Genomic DNA, 20,525 nt, shown 5'->3' on the forward strand with positions numbered 1-20,525 from the left:
TCCTAAAATGTTAAGCATCAATCTATGTGACCCTGCAATTACACTCCAAAGTGTTTACAAAGAAGCAGTGGAAACATATGTCCATACAAAGAACTGTACATGAATTTTCATAGCAAAGGAAACAATCCAAATGTCCATTAAGAGGTAAATAGATAATCAAAAGTGGTATATCTGGATAATGGAATATTTACTCAGCAATAAAATATATAGACTATGAATACATGAAACAATGTGAATGAATCTCAAAATCTTTCTGCTTGGTAAAGGAAGCCAGGCACAAAAGAGTGTGTACTCTCTGATTCTATCTGTAAAAACCTTAGAGAGTACACTGCAATCTACAGTGACAGAAAGCATATCAGTGATTATATAACATAAAGGTGGAGGGAAAGAGCTATTGCTTAGGAAATAAGGAAACTCTGGAGGTAAAGGAGATATTTGGGATCTTGATTGTGGTAGTGGTTTCACCAATGTGTATATTTATCAAAATTCATCAAATTGTACACTTTAAGTAGGTGCAACTTACTGTGCATAAATTATTCAATTATTTACAGACAAATAAAATAAATGTAAAGAAAGAAATTATAATAATGTCTTTAATCCTAATGCCTCAACTGTTACCTTTTGACCAAAAGTGAAAGTGTTAGTTACTCAGTGGTGTCCTACTCTTTGTAACCTCATAGACTGTAGCCCGCTAGGCCCCTCTGTCCATAGGATTCTCTAGGCAAGAATACTGAAGTGTATAGCCATTCCCTTCTCCAGAAGACCTTCCCAGCCCAAGGTCTGAAATTGGGTCACCTGCATTGCAGGCAGATTCTTTACCAACTAGTTGGAAACAAAATTTCCTCATGAATCTTCTCCCAAATAGTCCTTAGACTCTCCCTGACTACTTATAGATACTCTATCTGCCTTCCACTTGAAGACTTGTATAAGGGGAGAAAGGTCTTCCATACACTTGGAACTATTCTATGGGCTTAGATCCCCTCTGGTGTCCCTCTTTCTGGTGGGCATTTCCTGATTCTCTTCATCTTAGATATTGCTGTCCTTGGTGCTGCTTGCACTTCTGGCTTGCATTCCTGGAGAATGACTCTTTACTATCTGTGGGAAGCTACTTCAACCATGTCTTTCTCCCTCAGGAATTTTTTTCCCTATTAAGTCAATAGAGAAAACCTGGCTTTTGTCACCACTCTTAACTTAGATGGGCTTCTACATCTGGATCTAGTGGCATGTTCCCTTTTCCCTGTATACTTTTATTCATTCTGGAACTCAGTGGGGAGACACTTGGAGCAAAATTTAGGCTCAGACACAGACCTGGATTCCCTGCTCTCGCTAAAGGCCAGACATACATTATTATGGATTGCATATTGTACCTATTAACACAGAACAAGACATGTTAAGTCCCTCTTTCATAATAAAAATATTTATTTCCTCTTTAAGAAGGTGATCATTTTTTCTCTCAGCAAATTACCTTGAAGTCAGTCAGTTTAGTTGCTCAGCTGTGTCCGACTCTTTGAGACCCCATGGACTACAGCATGCCAGGCTTCCCTATCCATCACCTACTCCTGGAGCTTACTCAGACTCATGTCCATCAAGTCGGTGATGCCATCCAACCATCTTATCCTCTGTTGTCCCCTTCTCCTCTCTCTCTCAATCTTTCCCAGCATCAGGGTCTTTTCAAATGAGTCAGTTCTTCACATCAGGTGGCCCAAGTATTGGAGTTTCAGCATCAGTCCTTCCAATGAGTATTCAGAACTGATTTCCTTTAGAATGGACTTGTTGGATCTCCTTGCAGTCCAAGGGACTCTTAAGAGTCTTCTCCAACACCACAGGTCAAAACATCAATTCTTCAGTGCTCAGCTTTCCTTATAGTCCAACTCTCACATCCATACATGACTACTGGAAAAACCATAGCTTTGACTAGACAGACTTTTGTCAGCAAAGTAATGTCTCTGCTTTTTAACATGCTGTCTAGCTGGTCATAGCTTTTCTTCCAAGGAACAAATGTCTTCTAATTTCATGGCTACAGTCACCATCTGCAGTGATTTTGGAGCCCCAAATGAAGTCTCTCACTGTTCCCATTGTTTCCCTTTTTCATCTATTTGCCTTTAAGTGATAGAACTGGATGCCATGATCTTAGTTTTCTGAACATTGAGCTTTAAGCCAGGTTTTTATTCTACTCTTTCACTTTCATCAAGAGGCTCTTTAGTTCCTCTTCACTTTCTGCCATAAAGGTGGAGTCATCTGCATATCTTAGGTTATTGATATTTCTCCCAGCAATCTTGATTCTAGCTTGTGCTTCATCCAGCCTGGCATTTCACATGATGTACTCTGCATGTGTTAATTAAACAGGGTGACAATATACAGCCTTGACATACACCTTTCCCAATTTGGAACTAGTCTGTTGTTCCATGTCCAGTTCTAACTGTTGCTTCTTGACCTTCGTACAGATTTCTCAGGAGGCAGGTCAGGTGGTCTGGTATTCCCATCTCTTTAAGAATTTTCCACAGCTTGTTGTGATCCACATGGTCAAAGGCTTTGGCATAGTTAATAAAGCAGAAATAGATGTTTTTCTGGAACTCTCTTGCTTTTTTAATGCACCAGCTGATGTTGGCAATTTGATCTCTGGCTCCTCTGCCTTTTCTAAAACCATCTTGAACATCTGGAAGTTCACAGCTCATGTACTGCTGAAACCCAGCTTGGAGAATTTTGAGCTTTACTTTACTAGTGTGTGAGATGAGTGCAATTGTGTGGTAGTTTGATCACTCTTTGGCATTGCCTTTCTTTGAGACTGGAATGAAAACTGATCTTTTTCCAGTCCTGTGGCCACTGCTGAATTTTCCAAATTTGCTGGCATATTGAGTGCAGCACTTTAGCAGCATCATCTTTTAGGATTTGAAATAGCTCAGCTGGAATTCCATCACCTTCACTACCTTTGTTCATAGTGATACTTCCTAAGGCCCGCTTCACTTTGCATCCTGGATGAATGCAAAGATCCCCTTCTCCAGGGGCTCTTTCCAACCCAGGGATCGAAACCAGGTCTCCCAAATTGCAGGTGGATTGTTTACCAGCTGAGTCACAAGGGAAGCCCAATGATCCTGCTAGTTGAATTCATTAGTTGAGGATAAATCCTCAAGTCAGATTGTATTTTGATATATCTTATACTTTCTGATGTCTAAGCTTCTGACACAGGGCAGGGGGGGTGGGGTGGATAAATATAAAATTTGAAACACACAATACTTTTATGCTTGTAAACTTGGTTTCAAGTTTACAAAGTGCAGTTGCATTATTTATTTACAGTTATCAACAATGGCTGGTGTAAAATCAACAATGCCCATAAATTGTATCAGTTGAGGTACATCAGTCCTCAATGACCTTCTAGCTTCTTTTCTTAAGTTCTGATTTCTTGTTTTCAGAGATAAAAAAAATTCAGTATAACACTAGGTAATAGAGGCTAACAATTTGATTTATTCCTTTTCTGCCTCAGCAGAACTCATGAATAAAAGTGCTTCTGTCATTTTTTTTGACATACTTAAAAAGATGTTTTATTCTTCACTGGTAGACAGCCAAAGCCTGTCAGTCAATTGAGGAACTGATTAGGAGTCACTGAGCAATGCAAAGGCTGTCCTCCTTTGAGCCCGCTAATCACCTTCCATGTCTACATACACTGCCAGCTCAGCTCAAGAGGGCTCCTGATTGACACTAAGCTTTTTCATCTGAGTCATGTGAATCACTGGCTCTAATGACTTTCCAAGACTGATGTTGATGCTTCTGTAGACATCAAATAGTGGATGTTGAATAATTAAACAGTAAAATTGAGCTGCTACTGGTAGGAGGAATATTTGGTCTTATGAGAGAGGAAGTATCTTGAAGACTACAAATTCTGTGTGGGCTGGGGTGTACAAACACTGTCACACACCAGCAACTATCTTATCTATGTATCTAACTAACTATTATCTATCTATCTATCATGATTATCATCCTCAATCATTTATCATCTATCTATGTATAAATCTGTGCTAGTCTGCTCTGGCTGTCACAACAAAATACCACAGACTTGGTGGCTTAAACATCAAAAATTTATTTGATCATAGTTGCCCATAGAAGCCCAAGATCAAGGTGCTGGCAAACTTGGCTTCTGCTGAAATCTGTCTTCCTGCCACCTCTGGCTTTATAGATGCCTGCCTTCTTGTTTGTCTCCACATGGCCTTTCCTCTGTGCATGAAGAAAGACAGAGAGGGCTCTGTTGTCTCCTCTTCTTCTTGCAAAGACACCTGTCCACTTCAGTTAGGGGCCACCCTTAAAATCTCATTTAACTGTAATTACCTCCTAAAAGGTCCTATCTCCAAGAATGGTCACACTGAACTTTGAGAGAATACAATTGGCCCATAATACTGTTTAGTCAGACAGTTTGGAAGTTCTTGCCCATTAAACTGGAGAAGGAAATGGCAACCCACTCCAGTATTCTTGCCTGGAGAACCCCAGGGACAGAGGAGCCTGGTGGGCTGCTGTCTGTGGGGTCGCACAGAGTTGGACAGGACTGAAGTGACTTAGCAGCATCAGCAGCAGCCCATTAAACAGAATGGGTTGTTTTTGAAAATCTTAACACTGATGTATATTTCATGAAGAAATAGTATATCAGTGGACAGAATGAAGCTTTTTGGTCATTTGCAGTTTGGGTAGCTGGAACAAAGCATGTGCACCAGAACATCATCAATGACACTAACAACAAAATTGGAAAGGGAAACAAGATGTTTAGAACAAGCAAACTGTTTATGTAGAGACAGTACCCTAGAAGATTTTGATCCCTCTCAGATCAGCTTTCGATGATTGCATTCTTGTGATCCTGGCTAGACTGCTTTTCCCTCTTCTTTAACAGGCCCAGGACCTGAAGGCCTACCTGCCTTGCCTTCACAAGTATCCCTACTGTGAAAAGATTGCAGAATTTACTCAAATGCTGCTCACTGTGTTCCTAGAGAACACACAGACTTGGGCACAGAGGAAGTTGGCAGAACTTTCACACAGTCTCACATCCCCCATTGTCCAGTCTTTTGGGATGCTGAGCACTGTAGAGAAAGAAGTATGGATGGAGATAACCGAGAGAGTGACAGACTGCTTCACAGGGTCTCTGTGAGCCACTGTGGGTGCAGAGTTAGCGGTCTAAGGCTGATAATATGCATGGAACATTCTCATAGTTTTCTACAGCATCTTCAAGGTCACTATCTACAATGCTGGCTTGCTCTGTGGAGTCATCCGGATATGCCTTCTTCAAATCTGAATAGATGACTGTGGGTTCCTAGTGGAAAGGGAAAAAGCACACAGTTAGTACCAAAATATAAGTAAGGAAGAGCAGAGGGGGAAGCAAGCCAGGAAATGTGACTCACCTTATCTTCCCAATGTTTCCTTGGTGAATTTGCTGTTGAATTGGAAGAGGAAAGAAAACTATTAAACTGTGGGTAATATATTGTAACTTACAATATACTCACAACACATTCTAAACCAATTTTTCCTCTGCTGACTCATTTCCTAACTGTCTCCTCTGATGAATTCTTTCAAGCCCTCACATACCAAGTATCCTATCCTAACACACACACACAAATAAAGCCCTTCCTTTGCCCTTAAAATGTCCAGAATAACTTTCCTGAAAATATCTTTCTTTCTCCACTGCTCATCATAACTACAGCAGAGAAGCCCTGCTATTTCCACCTCCCCACCTCTATTCAGCACCTCTATGGCTTCCAACAACACAAGAGATGACTCTATACATGGACATCACCAGATGGTTATTATGGAAATCAAATTGATTATATTCTTTGCAGCTGAAGATGGAGATGCACTATACAGTCTTCAAAAATAAAACCTGGAGCTGACTGTGGCTCATATCATCAGCTGCTTATTGCAAAATTCAGGCTCAAATTGAAGAAAGCAGGGAAAACCACTCGGAGAAGGCAATGGCACCCCTCTCCAGTACTCTTGCCTGGAAAATTCTATGGATGGAGGAGCCTGGAAGGCTGCAGTCCATGGGGCCGCTGAGGTTCCTACACGACTAAGCGACTTCACTTTCACTTTTCACTTTCATGCATTGGAGAAGGAAATGGCAACCCACTCCAGTGTTCTTGCCTGGAGAATCCAAGGGACAGGGGAGCCTGGTGGGCTGCCATCTATGGGGTCGCACAGAGTCAGACACTACTGACATGACTTAGCAGCAGCAGCAGGGATAACCACTAGGCCATTCATGTATGACCTAAATCAAATCCCTGTGATTACACAATGAAGGTGATGAATAGATTCAAGGGACTAGATCTGGTTGACAGACTGCCTGAAAAACTATGGATGGAGGTTCGTAACACTGTACAGGAGACAGTAATGAAAACCATACCCAAGAAAAAGAAATGCAAGCGGCAAAGTGGTTGTCCGAGGAGGCCTTACAAATAGTTAAGAAAAAAAGAGAAATAAAAGCAAAGGAGAAAGGGACAGATATACTCAACTGAATGCAGAGTTTCAGAGAATAGCAAGGAGAGATAAGAAAGCCATCTAAAGTGAACAATGTAAAGAAATAGAGGGAAACAAGAGAATGGGGAAGACTAGCAATCTCTTTAAGAAAATTGGAGATACCAAGGGAACATTTCATGCCAAGACAGGCGCAATAAAGGACAAAAATGGCAAGGATTTAACAGAAGCAGAAGAGATTAAGAAGAGGAGGCACTACACAGAATACACAGAACTGTAGGAAAAAGCTCTTAATGCCCCCAGATAACCAAGATGGTATGATCATTCACCTAGAGCCAGACATTCTGGAGTGCAAAGTCAAGTGAGCCTTAGGAAAAATTGCTACAAACAAGCCTAGTGCAGGTGATGGAATTCCAGTTGAGCTATTTCAAATCCTAAAAGATGATACTGTTAAAGCACTGCACTCAATATACCAGCAAATTTGGAAAACTTAGTAGTGGCCACAGGCCTGGAAAAGGTGAGTTTTTGTTCCAATGTCAAAGAAAGGCAATGCCAAAGAATGTTCAAATTACTATACAATTGCACTCATTTCACATGCTAGCAAGATTTTGCTCAAAATCCTTCAATCCAGACTTCAACAGTAGGTGAACCAAGAACTTCCAGATGTACAAGCTGGATTTAGAAAAGGCAGAGGAACCAGACATCAAATTGCCAACATACGCTGGATCATAGAAAAAGCAATGTAATTCCAACAAAATATCTACTTCTGTTTCATAGACTATGCTAAAGTCTTTGACTGTGTGGATCACAATAAACTGTGGAATATGCTTAAAGAGACGGGAATACCAGACCACATTACCTGCCTGCTGAGAGACCTGTATGCAGGACAAGAAGCAACAGTTAGAACTATACATGGAACAGTGGACTGGTTCAAAATTGGAAAAGGAATACATGAAGTTTGTATATTGTCAGTCTGCTTATTTAACTTACATGCAGAGTACATCATACAAAATGCTGGGCTGGATAACTCACAAAATGGAATCAAGATTGCTGGGAGAAATACCAACAACCTCAGACAGGCAGGTGATACCATTTAGTGGCAGAAAGTGAAGAGGAACTAAAAGCCTCTTAATGAAGGTGAAAGAGGAAAGTGAAAAAGCTGGCTTAAAACTCAGCATTCAAAAATTGAAGGTCATGGCATCTGGTCCCATCACTTCATGGCAAATAGAAGGAGGAAAAGTGGAAGCAGGCACAGATTTCATTTTCTTGGGCTTCGAAATCACTGGGGATGGTGACTGCAGCTATGAAATTAAAAGATGCTTGCTCCCTGGAAGAAAATCTGTGATGAACCTAGATAAGTATATTAAAAAGCAAAGACTTCACTTTGCCAACAAAGGTCCATCTAGTCAAAGCTATGGTTTTTTTCAGTAGTCATGTATAGATGTGAAAGTTGGACCATAAAGCAATTCTTCTCTGGACACTGAAGAATAGATGCTTTCAAACTGTGGTACTGGAAAAGACTCTTGAGAGTCCTTAGACAGCAAGGAGATCAAATCAGTCAATCCTAAAGGAAATCAGTCCTGAATATTCATTGGAAGGACTGATGCTGAAGATGAAGCTGCAAAACTTTGGCCATCTGATGAGAAGAGCTGACTCATTGGAAAAGACCCCAATGCTGGGAAGAATTGAGGACAGGAGGAGAAGGGGGCAACTGAGGATGAGATGGTTGGATGGCATCACCAACTCAATGGACATGAGTTTGAGCAAACTCAGGGAGATAGTGAAGGGCAGGGAAATCTTGTCTGCCTCAGTCCATGGGGTTGCAAAGAGTTGGACACAACTTAGCAACTAAGCAACAACAACAATGTCTATATTGGTCATTTGGGAGAAGGAAGTAAATATGATTCATTTCACTTTGCACAGAGAAATTGGAGGAGGCTTCTCCAATGGCAGCTTGGGACTCTAAGATCACAAAGAAAATTTCCAGTAAGCCAAAGATTTGCAACATTAACACTAGAAAATTCAGTGTGTGTATTTCTCCTATCCTTCCAAGAGACTATTTGGATTTCTTTTATTTACTTAACCACCCAGTAAGTACTCAGTAAATAATCTATAAGGAGGCAAAAATGACACCAACTCAGTGCATATGATCAGGAATCTTACCATTAAGGAGAAAAATAGAAATGAAGACAAATTCAACAAGTATTATAAACACCAAGATAAAAATGCATATTAAACTATGCTGCTGCCCCAAAGAGTAATCAGTTCCTCTCAGGTTTGGAGATAGAGAGGACTGGTGGGAATCATTGTGAGTTTGGTAGTGATAATTGAATTATGCCTAGAAATGTGACTAAGGGTTATAGGCCAACTAGAGGCAAGAACATTACAAGACAGATAAGAAGCACAAAATAGCTCAGTTTGATCAAGGAAATGCTGAGAGTTTAACATGACTAAAGCAAGGACATAAGGCAGAGCTTAGAGGAAGGACAAAAGCATGGAGGGAGGCAAAGATCGTGCTTTAAAATGAAGAATCATTGAGGACAGTTAATCTAGACAATGATGTGATCAGTTGTGCATCTCAGAGGGATCATGCTGGAAACAGATTGTTAGAAGGTTGGAAAGTTAAAGTCACTCAGTCATGTCTGACTCTTTGCAAGCCCATGGACTATACATTCCATGAAATTCTCCAGGCCAGAATACTGTAGTGGGTAGCCTTTCCCTTCTCCAGGGAATCTTCCCAATCCAGGAAGTCAGGGATCAAACCCAAGGTTGGAAGGAGAACAATATTGGAAATAAAGAGACCAGTTAAAAGAATTACAATTCTTTACTCATTAGATAATAAAAGGCTTAATTTAGTAATTACGTTCATTCATTTACTTAAAAAAACAACTATTTGAGGGGGCCTATAGTTTTCTAAGCATAACACCAGATGCTATTGACATATTAGCAAAGAAATACAGTATCTGTCCTTAATGAATTTTGGGGGTAATGGTGGCAGTGTACACAAGTAAGAAGGAATAGATATGATTATAGGATTTGTAATATAAGAAGAATAGTTAATGCCTTTCATGTTGGATTCATATTTGAGATGACTCTTTGATCAAAACTCCCTTGCTGGATCTGATAAAACACTGCCACCTTACCTCTACTTATTTCAAATTTGTCTTACCTGAATTTTCATTTGTATGTTGGGTGCTCCAGATCTCAGAATAAACCAGGTCACTATCTCCAGGATTCACTGTGAAAGAACAGATTACAGTCAGCTGTAGTCAAGACCTCACACTACAGACTCTTCTTCTGATCACCAAGTTTATAACCACCTACTATCCCTGACATAGGGCCAGAAATGTCATTTTAAAATTGAATACAACTGAGCCATGGACTGTTGCTCAATCTCTATTCCCTCCCTGATTCATTCCTAGAGCTCTCTGTCCCTTAGGAAATCATTACCATTGTTGTACACTGGCTGCGGTTCCACTGGGTCCAGTGGCTCTTGGGGATTTGTGTTGGAGGTTCTGGAAGGTTCCTTAAACTCCCTGGGACTGTAACTATGACAAGGGGATGAAAGAAAAAAAGAGAAATGTATTTGTGGATTATATCGAATTTCAGGAAAATCAATATGCAGGAAGAGCCCAGCATGGTTATGTAAAATATCATGGCTGCTTACTCTAAGAATCTGCATGGCTCTTTTGAGAAAATGTCAGAAGTATGGTGCAAGATATAGCCAGGGCAACATTACAGAGAAGACCAGCTGAGGCAAGGTCAGAGGGCAAAGACTACACAGTTCAAGATCCCTTTGATAGAATAAACACTTGTATTTACCTATTTTTAAAATTATTTTCAAAAGTTGAAATGCTTAAGCATCAATTAACAGAGGCTTCTACATTCTCTCAGAAGTTGGTCTTTGTTTTTTTTAAGATCTCTTTCAGTTTTATACCTCAAATTATAATGATCTATCTTTCCTGTAAAATACTATGAAAGCTCTTCAGAAAAAGTATTTTTTTCCAGTTTCATTTTGTTCCAAAGTTAACATTGTGAGTTGAACACTGCCAGCATTCAATCATAGTCTCCTGAATAAGTATATGAGTGGGAAAATGAATGATAAGGGAATAAATAAATAAAGCCTTAAGAAAGATGGTGTCATTAAGTGGTCAGTTCTCTGCTGGAGCACACTTAAGGAAGAAGATAAATTAAGATGGATAGATAGTAAATAACATTAATTTCATGTATAAGTAAGTATTTTGTTGTTCAGTCGCTCAGTCATGTCTGACTCTTTGCAACCCCATGGACTGCAGCCTGCCAGGCTTCCCCGCCCTTCACCATCTACTGGAATTTGCTCAAACTCATGTATATTGAGTCGGTGATGCCGTCCAACCATTTCATCCTCTGTCATTCCCTTCTCCTCCTGCCTTCAGTCTTTCCCAGCCTCAGGTATTTTCTAATGAGTCAGCTTTTCACATCAGGTAGCCAAAGTATTGGAGCTTCAGCTTCAGCACCAGTCCTCCCAATGGATACTTAGGGTTGATTTCCTTTAGGATTGACTGGTTTGATCTCCTTGTAGTCCAAGGGACTCTCAAGAGTCTTCTCCAATACCACAGTTCAAAAGCTTAAATTCTTAGGCACTTAGTCTTCTTTATAGTCCAAGCATCAGTATGCTCATTCATAACTATGATTGAAAGGAGTCTTCCTAACCACATTTAAGTTCAGTTCAGTTCAGTTGCTCAGTCATGTCTGACTCCTTTCAACCTCATGGACTGCAGCACACCAGGCTTCCCTGTCCATCACCAACTCCTGGAGTTTACCCAAACTCATGTTCATTGAGTCGGTGATGCCATCCAACCATCTCCTTCTCTGTCGTCCCCTTCTCCTCCTGCCCTCAATCTTTCCCAGCATCAGGGTCATTTCAAATGAGTCAGCTCTTTGCATCAGGTGGCCAAAGTACTGGAGTTTCAGCTTCAACATCAGCTCTTCCAATGAACACCCAGGACTGATCTCCTTTAGGATGGACTGGTTGGATCTCCTTGCAGTCCAAGGGACTCTCAAGAGTCTTCTCCAACACCACAGTTCAAAATCATCAATTCTTCGGTGCTCAGCTTTCTTTATAGTCCAACTCTCGCATTCATACATGACTACAGGAAAAACCATAGCCTTGACTAGACGGACATTTGTTGGCAAAGTAATGCCTCTGCTTTTTAATATGCTATCTAGGTTGGTCATAACTTTCCTTCCAAGGAGTAAGCGTCTTTTAATTTCATGGCTGCAGTCACCATCTGCAGTACCACATTTATGTCATGAGAATTTGAAACTAAAAAAAAAAAAATTTATTGGGGTATTATCTACAGTGTTGTGTTAGTTTCAGGTGTACAGCAAAGTGAATCTGTTATTTTATATATATATATAAAATATATACATATATAAAAATATATATATAAAATATATAATATATATTATATATATATACCTTTTTTTTTTTTTTTTTGGAGAAGGCAATGGCAACCCACTCCAGTACTCTTGCCTGGAAAATCCCATGGACAGAGGGGCCTGGTGGGCTGCAGTCCCTGGGGTCGCTAAGAGTCAGACACGACTGAGCGACTTCACTTTCACTTTTAACTTTCATGCATTGAAGAAGGAAATGGCAATCCACTCCAGGGTTCTTGCCTGGAGAATCCCAGGGATGGGGGAGCCTGGTGGGCTGCCGTCTATGGGGTCACACAGAGTCTGAAGTGACTTAGCAGCAGCAGCAGCACACCCTTTTTTAGCTTCTTTTTCCATGTAGGCCATTACCGAATATTGAGTAGAGTTCCCTGTGCTATACAGTAGGTCCTTATTAGTTATCTATCTTATTGATATACATTGTAATGTGTGTGTGTCAATCCAGTTCTAATTTATCCCTCCCCACCAAGCATTTGAAAATTTAATAGGAAATCCAGTAAAATACTTTTAAATGCACATAGTTTCCTGTTCTATCCTGGAAACATAAATAACATGAAAAGGCTCGCAGCACCAGAAGCAGAAACCTTACCTAGGTGTTCCAGTGGTGGAAAGTCTTTCTGAAAAACAACAAAGGAACACTGATGATAAGTGATCTGTGTGGACAATGCTATATGTTAGAATGTCCTTTCCCAGAAATCAAATCCATCCTAGATTTCAGCTATGGCAAATCTTTGAGAACATCTGGCTCCACTCCGTAGGTCATGTTATAGAGAAGGAAGGTGGGATCTGAAGAGATGTTTGCACAGAATCACAATTATTCTCATTCAGTCAATAGAATGAACTCTACGTAGTTTGTAACTGAGTAGCAGAAGACAGACAACTTACTGTTTAACTCTAGGCCAAGTACTATCCCTACTCCCACTTCTCTATTCTGACTGCAGCCCCTTGAGGTAGAGATAAGGAGACTGTGGCCTAGAGAGGGGTTAAAATTAATACTGAATTGTTACACAAGTGTGATTCAATGGGACTACAAGACTCTTGTAGTCAGACCTTCCTTTATCTACGACCTTGCAAGCCCATTTCAACAGCATTTGGTGCATATTGTTTTCTCTGTATCCCTTCTTTCCTTTCCTTTCACCTAATTCCAATTTATCCTTCCTCCTCCAGAGCTTCCCCTGATGCACATAGAACCCTGCTACATTAAAATTACCATATTGCATTGTAATTATCAATTTCTGCGTTTGCCTCAAACACTGCTTCATGAAAGGGTGTGTTACTTGAAGGTACAAAACTTGTCTTAATTATTTTTGTATTTCCTGTGCTTAGAAGTTTGAAAATATTTAATAAAGATTTGTTAAACAACTGAACAAATTAAATTATGTACTACAAGGACTAAAAAACAAGTTGACAATTATCTGAAGTGAAGTAAAGTGAACTGAAGTCCCTCAGTTGTGTCCAACTCTTTGCGACCCCATGGACTGTAGCCTGCCATGCTCCTCCATCCATGGGATTTTCCAGGAAGGAATACTGGAGTGGGTTGCTATGTCCTTCTCCAGAAGATCTTGCTGACCCAGGGATTGAACCTGGGTCTCCTGTAGGCAGACGCTTTACCATCTGAGCCACCAGGGAAGACAATTACCTAATCAGTGATTAAATGTAAACATAATCCAGAAGCCTATTCCATCAGCCTTAAATATATACAATATTTCCATCAACACTGAAATATTGAAGTCTTTCTGGCCTGTCCAATACAACCCGCCTCCTAAGCTTCCTATCTCTGTCCTTTGCCTTTTACCTATGACTCTATATCTGTCTAGAGAAGGCAGTGGCAACCCACTCCAGTACTCTTGCCTGGAAAATCCCATGGACAGAGGAGCCTGGAAGGCTGCAGTCCATGGGGTCGCGAAGAGTTGGACATGACTGAGCGACTTCACTTTCACTTTTCACTTTCATGAATTGGAGAAGAAAATGGCAACCCACTCCAGTATTCTTGCCTGGAGAATCCCAGGGATGGGGGAGCCTGGTGGGCTGCCGTCTATGGGGTTGCACAGAGTCGGACACTACTGAAGCGACTTAGCAGCAGCAGCAGCAGCTATATCTGTCTCGGGCTTCCCTGTTGGATCAGTGGGTAAAGAATCTGCCTGCAAGGCAGTAAACTTGGGTTTGATTCCTGAATCAGAAAGATCTTCTGGAGGAGGAGATGGCAACTCACTCCAGTATTCTTGCCTGAAACACCCCATGTACAAAGGAACCTGTCCGTGAGGCTCCATAACAGTCACATAGTCAATCCATAAAGGTCGTAGAGTTAGACACAACTGGGCAATTAAGCACGCATGCACACTGTATCCATCTCACTGGGCTTAGAGAACACAGGTTATTGCTCAAAGTAGACATATTCAGGCTTGTGTGTGTGCTCAGTCACTCAGTCATGTCCAACTCTTTGAGACTCCATGGACTGTAGCCCACCAGGCTCCTCTGTCCACGGGATTTCCCAGGCAAGAATACTGGAATGGGTTGCCACTTCCTTCTCTAGAGGATCTTCCCGACCCAGGGACCAAACCCATGTTTCCTGTGTCTCTTGCATTAGCAGGTGGATTCTTTACCACTGAGCCACCTTACATACCACAAAAAATGACTGATTACTGCCTTCAGACCCTGTCTTTGGGAACCAGGTGTGCATGTAAGCATAATCCTAGCCTGTGTCTCTCTCCTCTGGAATTGTAACCTCATCAATCAACAACCAGTATTCTTACTTTTAGACAGGTTAACTAAATTTAGAGTGCATCTGAGAGTCAGACTATCTCTTCATTTGCCTGAAGGAAAACAGACCCAAAACGTGGCTATTTATAATATAAGCTAATATTCACTGAAGATATTTTGGCCAGGCACCGTGTTCAGCAGTTTACATAGATTGTCTCATAGTGCCTATAATGTAAATTCTATTATCGTGACCACCACAGAGCTGAGGAGACTGGGGTTCGGAGGGCATTACATTACCAGAATGCTAATCCAAGCAGTTATAGAGCTAATAAATATACCACTCCTTTTGGTAACTTGGAGGAAACAGTCAGGCTTAAGGAGCAGAAATCTTCATTTTTAGAGGAATTTGGAAGGCCTGAGCTCTTCCCTGAGAAGACTGGTCAATAATGAGAAGGAAGACTTTGCTTGGAGGGAAGTACAGTAGGCAAGATTTTGAGTTGTGATAGGCAGAGGCCCTCTGATTGGTAGCCTGTCAGAATTTCTTAGTCACGTTTGACATTTAAAACAACAATTTCCCCTAAATCTGGAGGACAGAACCTCCTGGGCCTCTGCCCTCATGGACCACATAAAACAATGATTGGTAATTTTTCCTTCTCTTGTGTTATTTGGTGTTGTACTGACAGCAATCTGTTTTTGTTTTTTAGTATTATCAACTGCAATACTGAAGTTCCTGTGTCTGCATGTCTAGTATATTACTGATTAATAAATGAAATCCAGACAGGCAATGATATAGAAAAGTAACTTTTTAAAGTAGGAGGTGCAACCAGCATTTTACAAGTCACCAAGACATAATGGGGGCTTCCCTCATAGCTCAGTTGGTAAAGAATTCACCTGTGATTCAGGAGACCCCAGTTCGATTCCTGGGTTGGAAAGATCCCCTGGAGAAGGGATAGGCTACCCACTCCAGTATTCTTGGGCTTCCCTTGTGGCTCAGCTGGTAAAGAGTCCACTTGCAATGCAGGAGACCTGGGTTCAATCCCTGGATTGGGAAGATCCCCTGGAGAAGGGAAAGGCTACCCACTCCAGTATTCTGGCCTGGAGAATACCATGGACTATATAGTCCATGGGGTCTCAAAGAGTAAGACATGACTGAGTGACTTAAAAAAAAAATGAAATGGAGAGACTATGGACTTAAGGGCTAGGGAGACCCCAGTTATGCCCTAACTCTGACTCTTACTAGATATATATGAATCTGGAAAGGTTGCTAGCTTCTTGAATTCTTCATTTCTTCATCTTCAATATATAGTTATAGCAATAGTGGTTGAATTGAAGTCAAATGTACACAAAACTGGACACATTAAAAAATCACATATAATAGATTCCAAATGAATGGTAGATTTTATGATGAGTACTATCAGGGTTAGATTCCTTGCATTGGTCATAGTAAAGCTCTCTTCCAACAACCCAGAGAAGATTCTACACATGGACATCACCAAATGGCCAATACCAAAATCAGATTGATTATATTCTTTGCAGCTGAAGATGGAGAAGCTCTATACAGTCAGAAAAAACAAGACTGGGAGTTGTCAGTGGTTCAGATAAACAACTCCTTATTGCAAAATTCAGACATAAATTGAAGAAAGTAGGGAAAACCACTAGACCATTCAGGTATGACCTAAAACAAATCCCTTACAATTATACAGTGAAAATAAAAAATAGATTCAAGGGATTAGATCTGATAGGCGGGGTGCCTGAAGAACTATGGACACGGAGGTCTGTGATATGGTACAGGAGGCAGAGATCAAGACCATCCCCAAGAAAAACACATGCAAAAAGGCAAAATGGTTGTCTGAGGAGGCCTTACAAATAGCTCAGAAAAGAAGAGAAGTGAAAGGTAAAGACAAAAGGAAAGATATACCCATTTGAATGCAGAGTTCCAAAGAATAGCAAGGAGAGATAAGAAAGCCTTCCTCCGCGATCAATGCAAAGAAAGAGAGGAAAGCAATACAATGGGAAAGACTAGAGATCTCTTCAAGAAAATTAGAGACAACAAGGGAACATTTCAGGCAAAGATGAGCACCATAAAGGACAGGAATTGTATGGACCTAACAGAAGCAGAAGATGCTGGCAAGAACACAGAAGAACTATACAAAAAAAAAAAAAAGATTTTAATGATCCAGATAACCACAATGTTGTGATCACTGGACTAGATCCAGACATCCTGGAATGTGAAGTCAAGTGGGACTTAGGAAGCATCACTATAAACAAAGCTAGTGGAGGTGATGAAATTCCAGTTGAGCTATTTCAAATTCTAAAAGATGATGCTGTAAAAGTGCTGCATTCAATGTGCCAGCAAATTTGGAAAACTCAGCAGTGGCCACAGGACTGGAAAAGGTCAGTTTTCATCCCAATCCCAAAGAAAGGCAATGCCAAAGAATGTTCAAACTACCACACAATTGCACTCATCACATGCTAGCAAAGTAATGCTCAAAATTCTCCAAGCCAAGCTTCAACAGTATGTGAACCGTGAACTTCCAGATATTCAAGCTGGATTTAGAAAAGGCAAGGGAACCAGAGATCAAATTACCAACATCTGTTGGATCATCAAAAAAGCAAAAGAGTTCCAGAAAAACATCTATGTCTGCTTTATTGACTATGCCAAAGCCTTTGACTGTGTGGATCACAAGAAACTGTGAAAAATTCTGAAAGAGATGGGAATACCAGACCACTTTACTGGTCTCCTGAGAAATCTATATGCAGGTCAGGAAACAACAGTTAGAACTGGACATGGAACGACAGACTGGTCCCAAATTGGGAAAGGAGTACGTTGATGCTGTATATTGTCACCCCGCTTATTTAACTTATATGCAAAGTATATCATGTGAAATGCCAAGCTGGATGAAGCACAAGCTGGAATCAAGATTGCCAGGAGAAATATCAGTAACTTCAGATATGCAGATGACACCACCCTTATGGCAGAAAGCGAAGAAGAACTAAAAAGCCTCTTGATAAAAGTGAAAGAGGAGAGTGAAAAAAATTGGCTTAAAGCTCAACATTCAGAAAACTAAGATCATGGCATCTGGTCCCATCACTTCATGGGAAATAGATGGGGAAACAGTGGAAACAGTGAGAGGCTTTATTTTGGGGGGCTCCAAAATCACCGTAGATGGTGACTGCAGCCATGAAATTAAAAGACGCTTGCTCCTTGGAAGAAAAGCTATGACGTAGACATCATATTAAAAAGCAGACATTATGTTGCCGGCAAAGGTCCATCTAGTCAAAGCTATAGTTTTTCCAGTAGTCATGTATGGATGTAAGAGATGGACTGTAAAGAAATCTGAACATCAAAGAATTGATGCTTCTGAATTGTGGTGTTGGAGAAGACTCTTGAGGGGCCCTTTGGACTGCAAGCAGATCCAACCAGTCCATCCTAAAGGAAATAAGTTCTGAATATTCACTGGAAGGACTGATTCTAAAGCTGAAACTCCAATACTTTGGCCAACTGATGCAGAGAACTGACTTATTTGAAAAGACTCTGATGCTGGGAAAGATTGAGGGCAGGAGGAGATGGGGACGACAGAGGATGAGATGGTTGGATGGCATTACCAACTCAATGGACATGAGTTTGAGTAAGCTCTGGAGTTGGGGTTGGGCAGGGAAGCCTGGCATGCTGCAGTCCATGGGATCACAGAGTCGGACATGACTGAGCAACTGAATAGAACTGAACTGATCAGGGTTAGTGCTACATAAAAATTGTATACATAATATTATTTGAAAAAATATTAGGTAGCTGTAAATATCAGTCACAAATGATGTGAAATGATGCCATTTTTTATGCAAAGAAGCAGAAGGGTAAAGGACCATTGATTGACCTGAAAGTAGAAGTAAGAAGACATGCTTAGCCACCATCATTAAGATGGTTTTCATTAAACTGAGATCCAATTATTTGTTTATTTGCTTGATTTTCAGTATGAGCCCTAAAAAAAAAAAAAGGAAAACAGAATCACTTGGCCTGATAGAAAAGGAGAGTTCGTGTTATACCACAGAGAAAGACAGAAAGTAAAGGATTAGTAGTTCCAAATATAAAGTCTTGAAACCTTATAAGCACCCAAAACACTGAATAAAACAGTCCATACATCCGAAGATTTCTGATCCACAAAAAGCAGAAAAATTAAAGCAGTCACATAAGAACCAAGTCAAGGATGATGGCAGATTTCTTGTCGGAAGCCATGCACAGAGGAAGACACAACAGCAATATCTTTTAAATATTGAAAGAAAAAATTTTTTTTCAACTTAGGATTCTATGCCAGTAAAAATATTTCTCACAAATGAATGCAAAACAAAGACTTTTATAGTCATACAGAAGTGGAGATAATTAATCACTAGAAGACCCATCCTACAAGAAATCTTTTTGCAGAAAAAAAAAATGATATCAGATGAAAATATGGATACAGATAAAGGAATGAAGAACATTGAAGTGTTAGCTGTATGAGTAAATGTATAATATTTTAAAATTATATGTAAGCTTCTTTAAAAAATAACTGATTGTTTACAAGAGTAATAACAATGTACCAGGGAAAGGAGAAATGGAGTACACAGTGATAATATTCTTATGCTATACATGCAGTGATACAGTGTCATTTGTAAGTAGACTGATAAGTTAGATATGTATATCATATAACTTAAAATAACCACTAAAATAACAAAACAAAGACTTATATAGCTAATAAACCAACAAAGGAAATAAAATTGAATCACAAAAATACCCAAGAGGGTAGACAAAAAAAGGAAATGGAAAACAAAGAACAAATGAGACAAGCAGAGAGCAAATAGGAAAATAATAGACATAGGGACCTAACTGTATCGACAATCATATTACTGTAAGTGGTCAATGTTTTTAAAATTAGAAAGTAGAAAGAGACTGTCATATTAGATAAAAAACAGAATTAACCATATGCTATCTATAAAAATATGCTTTAAATATAGAAGCACAAATAGGTTAAAATTTTAAAGAGTGGAAAAAAGAAATATCAAGCTAACATTAATTATATGCATACATGCTCAGTTGTGTCCAGCTCTTTGTAACCTCATGGACTGTAGCCCTCGAGGCTCCTCTGTTCATGGGCTTCTCCAGGCAACAATACTGGAGCAAGTTGCCATTTCCTCCTCCAGGGGACCTTTCCAACCCAGGGATCAAACCCACGTCTCTTGTGTCTCCTGCTTTGGCAGGCAGATTCTTTACCACTGAGCCACCTGGGAAGCCCAACATTAATTACATAGCTTTTTATTCCTGGTAGTATAATTTACCTTGAAATATTATTTGATATCAATATATTAATATAGGTTCCTCTTTCCATGGGATTCTCTAGGCCAGAATACTGGAGTTGCTAGCCATTCCTTTCTCCAGGGGGTCTTCCCAACCCAGGGATCAAACCTGGGTCTCCTGCATTACAGGCATATTCTTTACTATCTGAGCCACCAGGGAAGCCCTATAGTTAATACATTAATTAATTTTTTATTAATATCAAATAGTGTTTCATGGTTAAATGATACCACCAGGAATAAAAAGGTCATAAAGTCATAAGGGATAATGTGGTCATTTCATCAAAAACACATAACAGTGATAAATATTTGTGCATCTAATAATAGAGTTTCAAGAGTTTGCAAGATGAAGCAAATCTGATAGAATTGCAAGAAGAAATGCAAAAACCTACAATTATTGTTGAAGATTTTAATATCATTCTCTCAATAATCAATAAAGTAGGAGAAAAAAAAGTACAGATATCGAAGACTTCAACACTATCAATCAAATTTACCAACAAATTCATACTACAAGAAATGTTAAAAAGAAATCCTTTAGGCAGAGAGAAAATGATACCATGTGGATGTATATATGTACAAAGAGGAATGAAGGATTCTGGAGGTCATAACTAAATGGATATTACCTT

General features: G+C 40.0%; 1 protein-coding gene across 1 annotated transcript in view; it reads right to left on the reverse strand.

Annotated features, from left to right (window-relative positions):
• Positions 1–4,103: 4,103 nt before the first annotated feature.
• The window catches only part of LOC102265609 (Fc receptor-like protein 3), a 43,286-nt gene continuing 26,864 nt past the window's right edge, over positions 4,104–20,525 (reverse strand). Inside the window, exons 10-14 of the mRNA XM_070365694.1 lie at positions 12,467–12,494; positions 9,895–9,992; positions 9,614–9,682; positions 5,379–5,410; positions 4,104–5,290 (exon numbers count right to left, since the gene is read on the reverse strand). Coding sequence (XP_070221795.1) covers positions 5,147–5,290; positions 5,379–5,410; positions 9,614–9,682; positions 9,895–9,992; positions 12,467–12,494 — 371 coding nt within the window. The 3' untranslated portion in view covers positions 4,104–5,146. The remainder of the gene's footprint in view (positions 5,291–5,378; positions 5,411–9,613; positions 9,683–9,894; positions 9,993–12,466; positions 12,495–20,525) is intronic.

This window comes from Bos mutus, chromosome 3, assembly GCF_027580195.1.
Source record: "Bos mutus isolate GX-2022 chromosome 3, NWIPB_WYAK_1.1, whole genome shotgun sequence".
NCBI classification, from domain to species: domain Eukaryota; kingdom Metazoa; phylum Chordata; class Mammalia; order Artiodactyla; family Bovidae; genus Bos; species Bos mutus.